The sequence below is a fragment of the Oncorhynchus clarkii genome, chromosome 16 (assembly GCF_045791955.1).
Source record: "Oncorhynchus clarkii lewisi isolate Uvic-CL-2024 chromosome 16, UVic_Ocla_1.0, whole genome shotgun sequence".
NCBI classification, from domain to species: Eukaryota; Metazoa; Chordata; class Actinopteri; order Salmoniformes; family Salmonidae; genus Oncorhynchus; species Oncorhynchus clarkii.
Genome location: NC_092162.1, coordinates 59,157,646 through 59,174,849, shown reverse-complemented (window position 1 = coordinate 59,174,849; position 17,204 = coordinate 59,157,646). Strand labels below are relative to the sequence as shown.

The window sequence follows — 17,204 nt, the reverse complement described above, 5'->3', positions numbered from 1 at the left end:
AAAGATATACAAGGTTCTCCTCTGGCTGTTCTCTTGTTTTTCCATGCCTCATTTTTCCAATTGGCAGGGTTTATGTGAGATATTTAACATCATTTTAATGCAATAACAATATGGTGTAATTTCCATTATTATTAGCATTATTATATTCATCATACTCTCAGTGCACTTTTGCAAAGCAATCTCACTTATATTCAAAGGTGATGAGATGAGAATTTTGGCTATATTTTTATAAAGTAGATGTGTGGTCCTAGAAGTGAATTCCCAGAGTGAGACATATCATGTTAATATGTGATACAGTAGATACAAACATGCTTCTATAGTTTTTGTGTAAGGTGTGACTGACCATTTTCCCCCCATAGTTTATTCCCCATTTATTTTCTACTCAGAATCTTGGACTCCATGAGCATGTGGATATGATTTGATTACTTAAACAGAGGTGTACTTTCACTGAAGTCTGCTTTAGACATAAAAAGAGGTTTAATGGGAGTCTTTGTAGAATCTGCTGCACAGGACAAGTCGTACCTAGACACTGAAACTGTGTTGCCCTTTTATGACTGCCTGTCTTATTGAAAAAAGGTAAGTATGTGGAAATGGTTCATTGCTGTAACAGATCAAATTAATGATAAACAAGTTACTTTGGCAAGAGCAGAGATTCAAGCCTTTTGGGTCCATATCATCTCACTTCAGGGACAACAAACCAGCCAAAACAAATACTTTTTTAAATTTTATATTATGCTTATTACCGATCAATGATTTGTTTTAGACAAAAAGCATATTTTCACTCCCATTGAGAGCAGTCGATGGAAATAACTGTAGATGGAAATACTGTAGATGGAAATACCAAACCAAAAGAAAGGACAAAGTCATCTCTGATGGTATGCAACGGCAAATATGTTCCCCTAAAAAGTATTCTACAATTGCTAGCAGCTGTTTATCATACATCTGCTTTGTCGATGAGAATCTGAAGCTTCAGTTTACTTCCCAAGCTTCATTCCTTGAGTGTGTGCTGGTTTTCTTCCTGACCATCTTAGTCAATTCTTTTTGCTCTTTACAGACTAGAAATGCAATTTCTCAACCTCATTGCAGGTGTAGGGTTACATCGTCCATTGGGCTCCTCCTGTGCTCATTTCCCTGCCACCATTTCACTCTTCTATCATTACAAAATCTGTGTTATTCATAAATCAACTGAGTGTCTTTGTGCGATACTGATCCCCTAAGTTGGAGTGGTCAAACATGCTTATGTCACTGCTCCTTTGCCTTTCGTGAAGGGATGGAAGATCAGAACCTCTAATACAATCTAATACAGTCAGTATGTTCAGTCAGCTGCAGCTTAGGCTCCAAGTGACCTAAATATCCCGCCATCTAACAACTTATCTTCAACCTGATCAACACCTGGGGTGTATTCATTACTTCTTTCAACAGAAACGGTTTACTATCCAAACGACTGCAAACGGAATGAAACAAGGAGGGACCTATCAGAATTTATCCAATAGAAACTTGTTTTGTAGCAAACGGTTTTTGCAAAACATTTAGCAACAATTGGCATAATGAATACACCTGAGCTTACAATGGCAGCCTTACCCTCTAACATACAGACGCCTCAATCAACTGGGTTGTGTTCAGTGGGCACTAAACAGGAGGAATGAATGTCCAATAAGAACATGCATTTTCATGCCTACTGAACACAACCATGATCCTGCCCAACATGAGTCCATTGTTGATAGAGGAACAGTTGCTTTTGAGGAATTTATTACAAATACAACTAATTGTAATATAAATCTATAAAATGTTTGCTTCAGGACAGTACTTAAGTTACAGATCATGGAACTAATGGAAAACAATTTAGCATTTTCATGAGTCACAAACAAACAGGGTGTGGCAGTAATACTAAAATCTTTAAAGGGATACTTTGGGGTTTTGGCCATGAAACCCTTTATCTACTTCCCCAGAGTAAGATGATCTCGTGGGTACCATTTATGTCTCTGCATGCAGTATGAAGGAAGTTGCTAACGACTGGAAGTCTATGGTATCTGCTAGCATGCTAACAGATACCCATAAACTTCCAGTCATTGTGCCAACACTAGTTACCATTGGCTTGCAAAACTAGCTTTAACTTCCTTCATACCTGACACAGATATATAAAAACGGTATCCACGAGTTAATCTGACACTATGGAAGTAGAAAAAGGGCCTTATTGGCAAAATCCCTAAGAATCCCTTTTAATGTCTTAATTACATCAAAATGTGGGGCAGAACTGATACAGTAGTGTACAGAGAAAGCTCTGAACATAAAAAAAATATTAGCTTGAGACGGTCATCATGAACGAATTGGATGGGCTTGGCCTTCCAAATCTCAGTTCTTCCTTGCAGCTGACCATGTCTGTTGTGTTGGCATTAGTTGGCACTGGTGGAGTGGACTCGTAGAGGATGCAGATGGAGCCATCCTCTCCTATCCGATAGGACACCTCGTACGGATCAACCCACATCGTCAGTTCACTGGGCAGGAGTGAGAAGAGTTGTTCTCGAGTGAGTCCAATGGTGCAAGCTGCTTGGCCAATCAAGGGGTCCATTTTGTGGTTGATCCTGAGACATCTGTACCCCGAGCCTTTGCATGGAGCCTGGGGGAACCAGTGGTGTTGGTAGTGCTCTGTAAGAGGGCAATGAGAGCAAAGCATTAGACCCAACTCAGAGGTAATTAAGCTAGTTTGCTTAATAGTAACTAACTAGTAGTCTATAGGCTCTGAAATGTCAACAACACAACAATGGCTTTTACATAGCTAGCTACATACTCTACCTGCTAAAGCTTCCTCCAAGGAATGGGTGAACTCTTTCAGTAGGTCTTCCGACAAGTATCCAGTTGCTCTCAGCAATCTGGCAACAAAGCTGGCCGCTGTTGAGACTTCAGTTTTCATTTTCGAAGCAGATGCTATTTATCTCATCAGCCAGACGTTGAATAGCAATGAGCCCAAGTTGGCTCTATATCCGAAATGTCAAGCTAAATGTAGACTTTCCTCCGTTGAAACAAAGGCTACACAACAAGGTCCAGAGACAACCAGTTGCCGTTTGTCTTTCTTTTGTCCAGTTGTAAAAGCTAGCTAACGTCAGTTGCAAAACGGAAGCCACAATAATTCACTGAGACAATGTAGGGTTAGGAGCTACAATTTGGCACCTACCAAACGTCCGATAATTTGATTGGATCTAGTGAAAATAAAGAAATAACTTTAGATATAAAACATTTTCAGATAATGAATTTAATGTTCATAGAATATGATAACTTCACCCCTTAGCTGCTAAACATTAGTTTTGCGTCACAAAGCCACATCTACCAATCAGACCAAACGTTGTTAAAATGACGTCACAAAGCTTCTTTCTCTATGGTGACGCAGCACCTCAATCGAAGAACTCAATCACAGCGCCACCTGTGAGTTTAAAAAATGTACTACATCAAATAACACATTTTACAACTCAGGCCAAAAGCTCTTTCTTGCGGCACTTTAATATTTCTAAACTAAAGCAAGGCATACACCTAATATTGCACACCCTTTTCAGACTACTGAACTGACCCAGCCAAGCTTTACTATGCCAACCTGATTACACATTCATAGTGAGAGAGAGGGAGAGAGAGAGAGCTCTATTATCTATTTATTTTTTATCTTATTTTTTATTATCCATTTCACTTGCTTTGGGAATGTAAACATATGTTTCCCATGCCATCCTGAGTGAGTCTGATCACACCTCTTCAAACTGTCCTGCAGATGATGTCCTGCAGATGAGGATAGTCCACAGATCCACAAAGACTTCAAAAACAAATCAATTTTTGATAAACTCCCATATCTACTGGGTGAAATTCCACAGTGTGCCATCACAGCAGCAAGATTTGTGACCTGTTGCCACAAGAAAAGGGCAGCCAGTGAAGAACAAACACCATTGTAAATACAACCCATATTTATGCTTATTTATTTTCCCTTGTGTACTTTAACCATTTGTACATAGTTACAACACTGTATATATATAATTTGACATTTGTAATGTCTTTATTGTTTTGAAACCTCTGTATGTGTAATGTTTACTGTTAATTTTTATTGTTTATTTCACTTTTGCATATTATCTACCTCACTTGCTTTGGCAATGTTAACACATGTTTCCCATGCCAATAAAGCCTCTTGAATTGAAATTGAATTGTCACCCCACCCAGTACTAAACACACCCAGGTCAAACAACTGCACTGCTCCTCCATCATTGAGAGGGATAAATTCACAGAGCTGGAGAGGGACATGGTGGAGCTCAGAGAGCTAGTCCACACAATCCAGACAGAACAAACTCACAAAACAGACCAGCACAACAACACGCCCCCAACAAGACCCGGAGGGCAGAAGGTGGAGATGGACGGCTGTCTGAGAGAGCTGGCTGCTCTACGGACTGAGGTGAGAGAACTTAAAGAGGCACACATGGCACTGAAGGAGGTGAGAAAGCTGAGGTGTGAAAGAGAGCAAGACACTCCCCCAGAGAAGCCAGCAGAACAGCTGATCTCAGACCCGGACCACATCCTCAACACCACAACGGGACAGACAACACAGGACACACCAACCCAAAAGACACCCCCCGCTAACAGCCCCCCTGTCAGCTCCCCTGATAGCTCTCTTGACAACCCCCACACATCCACTGAGGACACACAAAAGCCAGAGATTGTGCTCCTCATTGACTCAAACGGCAAATACATTCAAGAGGTTAAACATTTTCCCAAACACAAAGTGGCTAAACTCTGGTGCCCAAACACTAGGCATGCCCTGGCGCTGTTGTCAGAGGGCAGACTAGGGTCCCCCAGCCACATCATAATTCACACAGGCACAAATTACCTGAGGGCCCAGCAGGAAAGGGTGGCCACAGCACTCAAGGGAGTGACTGAAAAAGCTTATTTCACTTTCCCCAACGCACATCTCCAACATGCTACCACAAAAAAACATTCACCCTGTCTCCATACAGCGGGTGAATGCAAGAACTTCGTAAGACTGTGCCTCAAAACCTAATGTCTACCTGGCCCTAATGTCTACCTGACCCTAATGTCTACCTGACCCTAATGTCTACCTGGCCCACCACCATCCTGGATTTAAACAGCCTTTACGACCAGGTCCACCTATAATGCATGTCACGACTCCTACCGAAGGTGGCTCCCCTTCCTGTTTGGGTGGCGCTCGGCGGTCGTCGTCATCGGCCTACTAGCTGCCACTGATCCCTTTTTTCCCCTTTTCTGTTTATTGGTTTCACCTGTGTTTGGTTTAGGCTGATTGGTTGCTGGTTGTGCGGGATTGTTCGATGTACATGTGTACACGTCTGTGTGTCACGGTTTTCCCATGTGTTTGGGTTTTTTGCTGGACTGTTTAAGTCCCTCGTGTTTGGGGCATTTGTTTTGGTTGGTGTCTGTTGACCGTTGTGGTGCATTAAAAGTTAGCGCTACCCTGAACTCTCTGCTTCCTGCACCTGACTTCTTCCCCACTACACCCCGGGCGTTACAGAATCCCGCACCTTCAATATGGAGTCAGCAGGAGTAGCTGCCAACCCCCTCCCATCGATGGAGGAACATGTCCTCCATCATACCACCGTCCTCCATCGGATAGGATCGGCGATGGACCAGATGATGGAGAGAATGGACCGATGGGAGACGAGTGGTCTCCTCTCTGCACCTTTGGTTCCTCCAGCGCTGGATCCACCTTCTCCTCCCTCCCCCTCCGGCTTCGGCGCTCTCCGTCTTGCGCTCCCGAGGGATTATGATGGAGCGGCGGCGGGGTGTCAGGGGTTCTTGCTCCAACTTGAACTGTACCTGGCGACCGTGAGGCCCACTCCCTCGGGAGCGGAGAGGGTGAGTGTCCTCGTCTCCTGCCTGACGGGTCGTGCTCTGGAGTGGGCAAACGCGGTCTGGAATGGCCCAGACTCTGCATAGGAGCACTACCCAGAATTCACCCGCCGCTTTCGTGCCATGTTTGATCACCCTTCAGAGGGCCGAGTGACTGTTCCACCTTAGGCAGGAGAAGAGGAGCGCACATGATTACGCGTTGGAGTACCGGACCTTGGCCGCTGGGGCTGGGTGGAACGACAGGGCCCTGATAGACCACTACCGGTGAGGTCTCCGGGAGGACATCCGCAGGGAGTTAGCATGTCGGGACACCACTCTCTCCCTTGATGAACTCATAGACATGTCTATCCGGCTGGACAATCTGCTGGCTACCCGCGAGCGTTCGGAGAGGGTCCTGTTCGTTCCACCACCTAGCACTCCCGCTCCCATTCCTATGGAGTTAGGGGGGGCCGTGCCGAGGGGTACCGGAGGTGGAGGCTCCCCCTTCACCAGCTGTGGTCGGAGAGGACACACATGACGATCGGTGCTGGGGGGGCCCCTCTGGGAGTCGAGAGGGCAGGCGGAACACTTCTCGGTCACCCCAGGTGAGTCAGCACCAAACTCACCTAGAACTGTTTCATGTGTCTCTCCTCAGGCCGGTGGTAGCTGGTCCCCTGCAGGACGATGAGGTTCCGGAGGTCCCTCCGCCCCCTCTGGACATCGAAGGGTCCCCGGCGTACACGATACGGGCCATTCTGGACTCGAGACGCCGGGTGAGGGGCCTGCAGTACCTCGTGGACTGGGAGGGGTACGGTCCGGAGGAGAGGTGCTGGGTACCGGTGGGGTACATCTTGGACCCGCCTGCTGGTTGTGCGGGATTATTCGATGTACATGTGTACAAGTCTGTATGTCATGGTTGTCCGTGTGTTTGAGTTTTTTGCTGGACTGTTTAAGTCCCCGTGTTTGGGGCATTTGTTTTGGTTGGCATCTGTTCACCGTTGTGGTGCATTAAAAGTTAGCGCTACCCTGAACTCTCTGCTTCCTACGCCTGACTTTTTCCCCACTACACCCCGGGCGTTACAATGCAGCAATCCCAACTTTTGCCAGGACTGAAGGATGTCACCCTCAACCGTAGCCCCAGCACCTCACACAGGAGCAACAGAGTAACGGACACCCCGCCCAGACCAGCGAGACACCCTCCCAGACCTGCGAGACCCCCTCCCGAAGGACCTGCACAAAGAGAACCCACGCCAAGAGGACCTACACCCAGACTTACAGCATCACCAGCCACACCCCAACCAGCTACGACCACACCAAGCAAACCCTGGCCACACCCAGTATAGGCCCCCCCATATCAGACCTATTCCCCTTCTGCCCACCCCATGTCCCCCGCCCCTGTGACAAGGACCTCAACATGACAACAGGACATATGCCTAGGCCGTGAGCAGAGTAACAGGCCCAGCCTATTACACCCGCCCAAGCCCCATCCTGCGACCTAAGAGGTATGTATCAGATGCTCAACATGCTCTGCTCACACCTACTGTGATGGTCCGGGCCTAAACCACACAAAACTACACTAGACACAATGGAACACAAATCGTTTACTATCTCATCCTGAAATATACAAGATCTGAGGTAGTCTGCCTTTGTCCTAAAGAACAGGAACCCAGACTTCATCAAAGAAATTGGAAATACAGACATTGACATCCTACAAGAACCATGGTATAAAGGAGACGGACCCACTGGTTTGCCTTATAGGTTACAGAGAGCTGGTAGTCCCATCCACCAAACTACCAGGTGTGAAACAGGGAAATAACTCAGGGGGTATGCTAATTAGAGCAGACCTAACCCACTCTAACCCACTTTATCACTGACCTCAACCCAGAGTCTCTTAGAGCGTTCACAGTCAGTCCACTGACACCCCTATCAGATCACACAAAATCACACTCTACTTGAACAGAGCTATGCTCAATCATGAAGCATCAAAGCCAAAGGAACTGAATAATATTAAGAAATACTGTAGCTGGAAGGAAAGTAGTGTGTAAATATACCAAAAAACAATTAGGCAACAGCAAATTCAATCCCTTCTAAATCATTTTCTGGACAAAATGTTTCACTGTAATAGTGAAGGAGTAAACTTGACAGTAGAAAACCTAAACAATATTTTTGACCTCTCAGCTTCCCTATCAAATCTAAAAATGTCAAGCAGATAAACTAAAAAAATTAACAACAATGACAAATGGTTTGATGAAGAATGCAAAAACCAAAGAAAATATCCTCAATGTACAACGTAAAACACCAAATAATGCATGCAGAGCAGAATTAGGCCGATACCCGCTAATTTTCGAAATCCAGAAAAGAGACGTTAAATTCTACAACCACCTAAAATGAAGCGATTCCCAAACCTTCCATAACAAAGCCAACACCTACAGAGAAATGAACCTGGAGAAGAGCCCCCTAAGCAAGCTGGTCACAAACACAAACAGACCCCACAGAGCCCCAGGACAGCAACACAATTAGACCCAACCAAATCATGAGAAAACAAAAAGAGAATTACTTGACACATTGGAAAGAATTTACGAAAAAACAGAGCAAAATGGAATGGTATTTGCCCCTAAACAGAGAGTACACAGTGGCATAATACCTGACCACTGTGACTGACCCATAATTAAGGAAAGATTTGACTATGTACAGACTCAGTGAGCATAGCCTTGCTATTGAGAAAGGCCGCCAAAGGCAGACCTCGCTACCTCGCTAGACACACTGGCCACAAAATGAGGTGGAAACTGAGCTGCACTTCCTAACCTCCTGCCAAATGTATGACCATATTAGAGACACATTTTTCCCTCAGATTACACAGATCCACAGAGCATTTTTTTTAAATCTGATTTTGATAAATTCCCATATCTATTGGGTGAAATACCACAGCAACAAGATTTGTGACCTGTTGCCACAAGAAAAGGGCAACCAGTGAACAACAAACACCATTATAAATACAACCTATTTTTATGTGTATTTATTTTCCTTTTTGTACTTCAACTATTTGCACATCATTACAACACTGTACATAGACATAATTTGACATTTGAAATGTCTTTATTCTTTTGTGAGTGAAATGTTTACTGTACATTTATTGTTTATTTAACTTCTGTTTATTATCTATTTCACTTCACTTCAACATATGTTTCCCATGCCAATAAATTTAAATTTAATTGAGATAGACAGCCCAGCAAAATAGTCTTTGCTCTGTTTTATTGCCTCTGTTTATGCCAATGACTGTAAATATAATGGACACTATAGCTACAGTTACCCATAGCTGGCTAGCTAGTTTTATAATTTGATCGGAAGTTGATGATATTGCTATGCAACCTCTTGCTAGCTCGTTAGCATAACAAATGACTAGCTATACATTTAGGCTGTGTTCGTAAATTCAGAGCGAGTTGCCATATTGTCTGTTACAAATTCAGAGCGTTTCCCTTTCGGAGCGCAGCTCTGGTTGAGGTGTCATAACAGCAGTCAAGCTCACAAGCTAGCTTCCAGACACAAATGCGAGAAGGCCTCACTCTGACCATTTTACTCGCCCAAGCGGAGCTGGTTAGGCTTTTTTCATGTTATCCAGAGCTTTGGTGACAGTCACTGTGCTGCTTGTGTAACAGTTTAACTTTAGTCCATCCCCTCACCGGGCTCGAACCAGGGACCCTCTGACAACTGACACCCACGAAGCATCGTTACCCATCGCGCCACAAAAGCCACGGCAGAGTAAGGGGAACAACTACTTCAGGTCTCAAAGCGAGTGATGTCACCCGATTGAAACGCTATTAGCGCACACCACCGCTAGCCATTTCACATCGGTTAAACTCACCCCCCTTTTGACCTCCTCCTTTTCCGCAGCAACCAGTGATCCGGGTCACGGCACCAATGTAACAGTTCAACTTTAGTCCGTCCCCTCGCCCCTACCCGGGCTCGAACCAGGGACCCTCTGCACACAGACAACTGACACCCACGAAGCATCGTTACCCATCGCGCCATAAAAAACACGGCCCTTGCAGAGCAAGGGGAACAACTACTTCTCAGAGCGAGTGAGTCACCCGATTGAAACACTATTAGCGTGCACCACCGCTAACTAGCTAGCCGTTTCACGTCGGTTACACTTGCAACAATTGAATTATGCTTTTTTTGCCAACACCGGCCATATTCAACAGGTGTTGAGCGTGAGAGCTTCCGATTGGCGCAGTGGTCTAAGGCACTGCATCTCAGTGATAGAGACATCACTACAGACATCGTGGTTCAAATCCAGGCTGTATCACAACCAGCTGTGATTGGGAGTCCCATAGGGTGGTGCACAATTGACCCAGCGTCATCAGGGTTTGGCCGGTAAATAAAAAATGTGTGACTTGCCTAGTTATAAACAAAAAAATATATATATATTCTGTGCTCTGACAGACTGGAGTACTCTGAAATTGGAGTAGATAGTGAATGTACTATTTTCCACTTAGCTAAGAATGACGTGAATAATCAAGTCAATAAACGTTGGGTAGTTCGTTAGATAGCATGTAGTTAATATACTGGCAAGTTCGATGTATTAGTAGCCAATTAACGTTAGGTAGCTAGCTAACCTACTGCTGTAATGATATGCTATGCGGTTTTTAAGGACAGCATAGCCAACATAAAATGTAGCGTAACTTATTTGAAAAGTAATTACTTTATTACATTGCTCAACATTTTCTTAACATTTGTCATAATTAGTTAAAGCAATGAAATTGTATCCGCTCTTGCCGGACTTCGGCTGCATTTATACCCAACATTTTTTTCAAATCTGAAAACGTAGTGAAGCCACGCCCATTTTAGGAAGAATTGTATTATAAATAGGGCCCACTGCTTATATACTTTGTATTTTCGCGAAAGAAGTACGACACCCGAGAACTTTTGGCATACTAACTATATCCTTACTATGACCAATAAGCATACTACATACTAAATTTACATCACAAAAAAATAGTACTGTTAGTATTAGTATTTGAACGCAGCTCTAAACTCTTCTCTTTGTTGTCACGGCCTTGTTTGAGTTTGCGGAGATCTATATTAGTCTCAGCCATTGGTATGTATGGCTGGTTACAGTAACAGTGGGATAAACTATATAAGGTCAGCTGACGCTTAAACCGAATAGCAAAAGCCTAAAACTGACCCAAACCAAATTGTTTATACATTCTGATGTTAAATGTCGATTTGGGTGTCAGACGTGTCATTACAGACTTAAACCAGCAACAGTGCAGTTACAGATGAAGCTGAAGGACAGTTATGTCACTGTGATTGTTTGGTAACTCCCCTTGATCACCACCTGGTGGACATACTCACGCTGCACTAAGCACAGGAAAGGAAACTTTCAGAGCAAAGTAAAGCTGGGTGCAAGCATTGCGGTTCATGGGACAGTTGTGTGCTGTAGCAGCAGAACTCGTCTGAATAATCTCGTCATCACTAATCTGGTAATCTGAGGTATATCTTAATTACAGCCTTTCTCTATTGGGTAATATTGGATTTGTAATGGAATTTTGTTTTGAATATAGCAAGGTCATCTATCACCGGTAGCATTCGTTTCCTGGCTAGCTAACTAGCTAGGAAGACCTTGATTTCACCATTTCCACAGGCACTCAACATGTATTTTGCCAGTCTGTCCAGGAGAAAGATGGCCCTATCGTCGTTGGGTGTGTTGACTGCAGGAGGTGCAGTGTTGCTCAGATGCTTCACCAGACGGTGAACGCATCAGATCTGGAGTTTCACCCACCATTTTACCCATGGACTCAGTGGCATGCTGTCATCTCTTGATCATGCCAGGTTAGATCACCTCCTTTATGTTATTATCACTCATGTGAGGGGATGTTTAAATGGCTCCCTGAGAAACACGTTGAGGTTACACAATTCTCTCATGCCTCTGTTGTTTTGTCCCACAGTATCTGACTTGGATATCAGGTGTTTTCTGCCTATGGAATACATGGCCTTCTGAAACCTTGTAGAAGTCTTGCAGACATAGGCTGAAGTCAAGGTGCTCGCTGAAAAGGTTAGAGCAACTGACTTGTGTTACTAAAGCATACATTCCAAAATATAGCAATCAGCTGTTTTTATAACATCTACTAATGAGAAATACAAAAAAATGAATGTTGACGCATGTTTTTCCAGTAGATGGCCCTGACGACTCTGTAGAGATGTTGACACGTCAAGGGACTACTTCGGACTACTTCTCCAAGATACCCCAAACAAGAGGCTGCTTGTGTGTCGAACAATGGAGCCCTACCCCCTGACCTCAGCTACATAGTCAATGCCAGGTAATGGGTGATTCTGTAGGCTGTTTAAAATAGGTTCACTCCAAGCAAGGTCTAAAATGTACATATCAAAATCAAATGTATTTATATAGCCCTTCTTACATCAGCTGATATCGCAAAGTGCTGTACAGAAACCCAGCCTAAAACCCCAAACAGCAAGCAATGCAGGTGTAGAAGCACGGTGGCTAGGAAAAACTCCCTAGATAGCCTGGCTCCTCTCTAGGTTTTGGCCTATGAGGGTGGCCAGTCCTCTTCTGGCTGTGCCGGGCGGAGATTATAACAGAACATGGCCAAGATGTTCAAATGTTCATAAATGACCAGCCTGGTCAAATAATAATAATCACAGTAGTTGTCGAGGGTGCAGCAAGTCAGCACCTCAGGAGTAAATGTCAGTTGGCTTTTCATAGCCGATCATTAGGAGTATCTCTACCGCTCCTGCTGTCTCTAGAGAGTTGAAAACAGCAGGTCTGGGACAGGTAGCACGTCCGGTGAACAGGTCAGGGTTCCATAGCCGCGGGCAGAACAGTTGAAACTGGAGCAGCAGCACGGCCAGGTGGACTGGGGACAACAAGGAGTCATCATGCCAGGTAGCCCTGAGGCATGGTCCTAGGGCTCAGGTCCTCCGAGAGAGAGAAAGAAAGAGAGAATTAGAAAGAGCATACTTAAATTCACACAGGACACCGGATAAGACAGGAGAAGTACTCCAGATATAACAAACTGACCCTAGCCCCCTGACACACAAACTACTGCAGCATAAATACTGGAGGCTGAGACAGGAGGGGTCAGGAGACACTGTGGCCCCATCCGATGATACCCCCGGACAGGGCCAACCCCACCGGACAGGGATATAACCCCACCCACTTTGCCAAAGCACAGCCCCCACACCACTAGAGGGATATCTTCAACCACCAACTTACCATCCTGAGACAAGGCTGAGTATAGCCCACAAACATATGACTGTTTACACAGGTTTAGTTCCTTGCTTTGAATCTAGGGACATTTGTAGCTTTCACCTAACCCTTCCTGTTATGGCCCATTTCGCTAATTCTGCTGCCTTTATAGATTATAAGCACAAGTGAATAGCTGAAGGACGTATCCAAAATGGCATAGCAGTAGGACGTTTTTGTCCCGTGTAAATATTCTGTTTTTTGGGGTCGTTTTCTGTGTGCATTTCAATATATTGAAATCTCTTTTTTTTTTTACATTTTAGAATTAAATATAACTTCCTGCAACCCGCCTCACCCAATATGGTATGGATCTGATATTTTTTAGACCTTATAACTGGAACCTCAAGAAGTTAGCCAGCTAATTAGCTACTAGCTATTTAGTCATTGTTAGCCACTGCTGGCGGTCTTTAACTTTAGCTCAGACACCAGCTGCTTTAGCCCGGATAATACCTGCCAGTCTGCACAGCGCGATATCAGCCCTGAGCATATCGTGCTGCTTTTTTCCACTACATTACCGGATTCCTGCCGCAAGATCTGGACCATCAAACCTGATCATCGCAGCTAGCTAGCTGCTACCGAGTGGCTATTGTGGCTAAAGCCCTTGTCCAGAAGCAAGCACCAGTTAGCCTCGAGCTAGGCCCATCTCTCAGCTAGCAAGCGATGTACACCAACTACAATACCTCTCTTGCCAATTGGCCTCGACCGTTTGTTGACAAGGAGCCCCGCCGATCCATCACTGCTGGTCTGCTGACGTAATTCAGCCTATGTGCTCTCAACCGGCCTCTGTCGGTGAAGACCTATCTGCTAGCCCTGGCCCACTAGCCTTTTGAACTCCTGCTCGCCTAGTGTAGTAACGCCTACCGAACGGCGCCCTGTTTCATCTATTGCTGCTCATTGGACCCTATGATCACCCTCGGCTACACAGCTGATGCCTGCTGGACTGTTCATTAACACGGTACTTAATTTTGTTTATCTGTCAGAGTCTGTGTGTAGCTAACTGACCCTCTCTGCCCATTCATCGCCATTTACCCGTTGTTGTCTTAGCTCTCCCAATCAACACCTGTGTTTGCTTTATGCCTCTCTCTCTAATGTCAATATTCCTTGTATACTGTTGTTTAGGGTAGCTCTCATTGTTTTATTTTACTGCGGAGCCCCTAGTCCAGCTCAACATGCCTCAGATAGCTCCTTTGTCCCAGCCCCCACACATGCGGAGACCGCACCTAGCTTAACTGGCGCCTCCAGACATGCAACCTTTCTCATTGTCACTCGATGCCTAGGTTTACCTCCACTGTACTCGCACCCTACCATACCCTATGCCCTGAATAAATCCTACCACGCCAAGAAATCTGCACCTTTTTATTCTCTGTTCTGAATGCCCTAGACGACCAGTTCTTATAACCTTTAGCCGTACCCTCATCCTACTCCTCCTCTGTTCCTCTGGTGATGTAGAGGTTAACCCAGGCCCTACGTGTCCCCAGACACTCTCATTTGTTGACTTCTGTAACCGTAAAATCCTTTGGTTAATGCATGTTAACTTCAGAAACCTCCTCCCTAAGTTTGCTTTATTCACTTCTTTAGCACACTGCCAACCCTGATGTCCTAGCCGTGTCTGAATTCTGGGTTAGGAAGGCTACCAAAAATGCAGAAATTTCCATCCCCAATTACATTTTCCATCAAGATAGAACTGCTAAAGGGGGCCTATATGTGAATTGATTGCCCCCCCCCCCCCCCCCCCCATCTATCGGCAGAGTTCGTACTGTTAGGTAACCTAAACTGGGATATAGTTGACCTTAATCTCACACAAATTATCAATGAACCTACCAGGTACAACCCCAAATCTGTAAACATGGGCACCCTAATAGATGTGATCCTGACCAACTTGCCCTCTAAATACACCTCTGCTGTTTTCAACCAGGATCTCAGCGATCAATGCCTCATTGCCTGCGTCCGTTATGGGTCCGTGGTCAAACGACCACCCCTTATCACTGTCAAGGGTCCCCTAAAACACTCCTGCGAGCAGGCCTTTCTAATCGACCTGGCCCGGGTATCCTGGAAGGATATTGACCTCATCCCGTCAGTAGAGGATGCCTGGTTGTTCTTTAAAGTGCTTTTGTCACCATCTTAAATAAGAATGCCCTTTCAAAAAATGGAGAACTAAGAACAGACATAGCCCTTGGTTCACTCCAGACTTGACTGCCCTTGACCAGCACAAAAACATCCTGTGGCGTACTGCACTAGCATCAAATAGTCCCCGCGATATGCAACTTTTCAGAGAAGCCAGGAACCAATATACACAGTCAGTTAAGAAAGCAAAGGCTAGCTTTTTCAAACAGAAATTTGCATCCTGCAGCACTAATTCCAAAAAGTTCTGGGACACTAAAGTCCATGGAGAACAAGAGCACCTCCTCCCAGCTGCCCAATTCACTGAGGCTAGGAAACACTGTCACCACCGATAAATCCACAATAATTAAGAATTTCAAGAAGCATTTCTCTACGGCTGGCCATGCTTTCCACCTGGCTACCCCAACCCCGGCCAACAGCTCTGCACCCCCTGCAGCAACTGGCCCAAGCCACCGCTTCTCCTTCACCCAAATCCTAACATCTGATGTTCTGATAGAGCTACAAGATCGGGATCCCTACAAATCAGCTGGACTAGACAATCTGGACCATCTCTTCCAGTATTTCTACTTGCACATCCTCATCTGGACACCTATCACTCCAGTGTTATTTGCTAAATTGTAATTACTTCGCCACTATGGCCTATTTATTGCCTTACTTCATTTGCACACACTGTATACAGATTTTTCTATTGTGTTATTGACTGTACGTTTGTTTATCCCACGGGTAACTCTGTGTTGTTTTTGTCGCACTGCTTTGCTTTATCTTGGCCAGGTTGCAGTTGTAATTGAGAACTTGTTCTCAACTGGCCTACCGGGTTAAATAAAGGTGGGGGGGGAAAAGGACAGTTGTGAAGGAAATGGTCTTATGAGTGTGCGGTATTCACAATCTGCCTCCGGCTTTCCTTGCAGACATGGAGGAGAGAACTACGTGTTCTCCTTACTGACAGGGTACTGTGACCCCCTGCAGGGGTCGAAGTGAGAGTGGACCTCTACTACAATCGTTATTTCCCTGGCAAGGCCATTGGCTTGGCTCCTCCCATCTTACAACAAGGTTCTAGAGTTTGAGGATGGTGAGTGGTCTACATTGTGTGTAGATTACTATTCTCTTTATCAGACTAGGATATCACACACCTGTACAAAACCACTAGATATGCACTGTGCATGTTCAACGGCAACCCTTTTTCCTGATGACATCGCTCCACACGCACCTCAGCCACTATGAGCCAGGTGGCCAAAGATGTCTGCACCTGCCTGAGGTGGACAGTGTGGCCTGAGCACGATCAGAGGAAATGAATGGGACTGAAAGTGTGTGGCTCTCAATTATAGTTCTCTAAGCTGCCTACTTTGTTGAGCAACTAGGTCATACATTTTTTATCTAATGTCGTTGATACTTGTGATGGATGCCAATGACGGTATGTTTTCTTTTTCTCTACAGCTACTCATAGGGTCTGAAATCTAGGTACCATTGGTCTATTACATGAAGAGACACAGGTGCTCACTTTTTGAAGATCTGGAAGATAGATAGCATACAGACCACCAAAATAAGACAGCTCAACTTCATGACCCACTGGAATTGTGATACAGTGAATTATAAGTGAAATAATCTGTAAACAATTGTTGGAAAAATGACTTGTGTCATGCACAAAGTACAGTGGGGCAAAAAAGTATTTAGTCAGCCACCAATTGTGCAAGTTCTCCCACTTAAAAAGATGAGAGGCCTGTAATTTTCATCATAGGTACACTTCAACTATGACAGACAATGAGAGAAAAAATCCAGAAAATCACATTGTAGGATTTTAAATTAATTTATTTGCAAATTATGGTGGAAAATAAGTATTTGGTCAATAACAAAAGTTTATCTCAATATTTTGTTATATACCCTTTGTTTTCTGTAAGTCTTCACAAGGTTTTCACACACTGTTGCTGGTATTTTGGCCCATTCCTCCATGCAGATCTCCTCTAGAGCAGTGATGTTTTGGGGCTGTTGCTGG

At 44.8% G+C, this 17,204-nt stretch overlaps 1 protein-coding gene and 1 long non-coding RNA gene across 3 annotated transcripts; one reads left to right on the top strand and one right to left on the bottom strand.

Moving 5' to 3' along the window:
- Positions 1-458: 458 nt before the first annotated feature.
- Positions 459-3,339, bottom strand: LOC139368835 (protein BTG1-like). The gene is made up of 2 exons (XM_071108241.1): positions 2,794-3,339; positions 459-2,646 (listed from the first exon to the last, which is right to left on the bottom strand). Exons 1-2 carry the CDS (start codon positions 2,909-2,911, stop codon positions 2,300-2,302), a joined length of 465 nt encoding a protein of 154 aa, XP_070964342.1. The 5' UTR covers positions 2,912-3,339; the 3' UTR covers positions 459-2,299.
- A 7,919-nt stretch (positions 3,340-11,258) lies between these two features.
- LOC139367730 (uncharacterized) lies at positions 11,259-16,872 on the top strand. Of its 2 annotated transcripts, XR_011626881.1 has the most exons (5): positions 11,259-11,661; positions 11,778-11,884; positions 12,004-12,149; positions 16,123-16,283; positions 16,649-16,872. It is a non-coding gene; the product is annotated as an uncharacterized lncRNA (long non-coding RNA). The 2 variants fall into 2 exon arrangements; XR_011626880.1 differs by having other exon boundaries at positions 16,123-16,872.
- Positions 16,873-17,204: the final 332 nt, after the last annotated feature.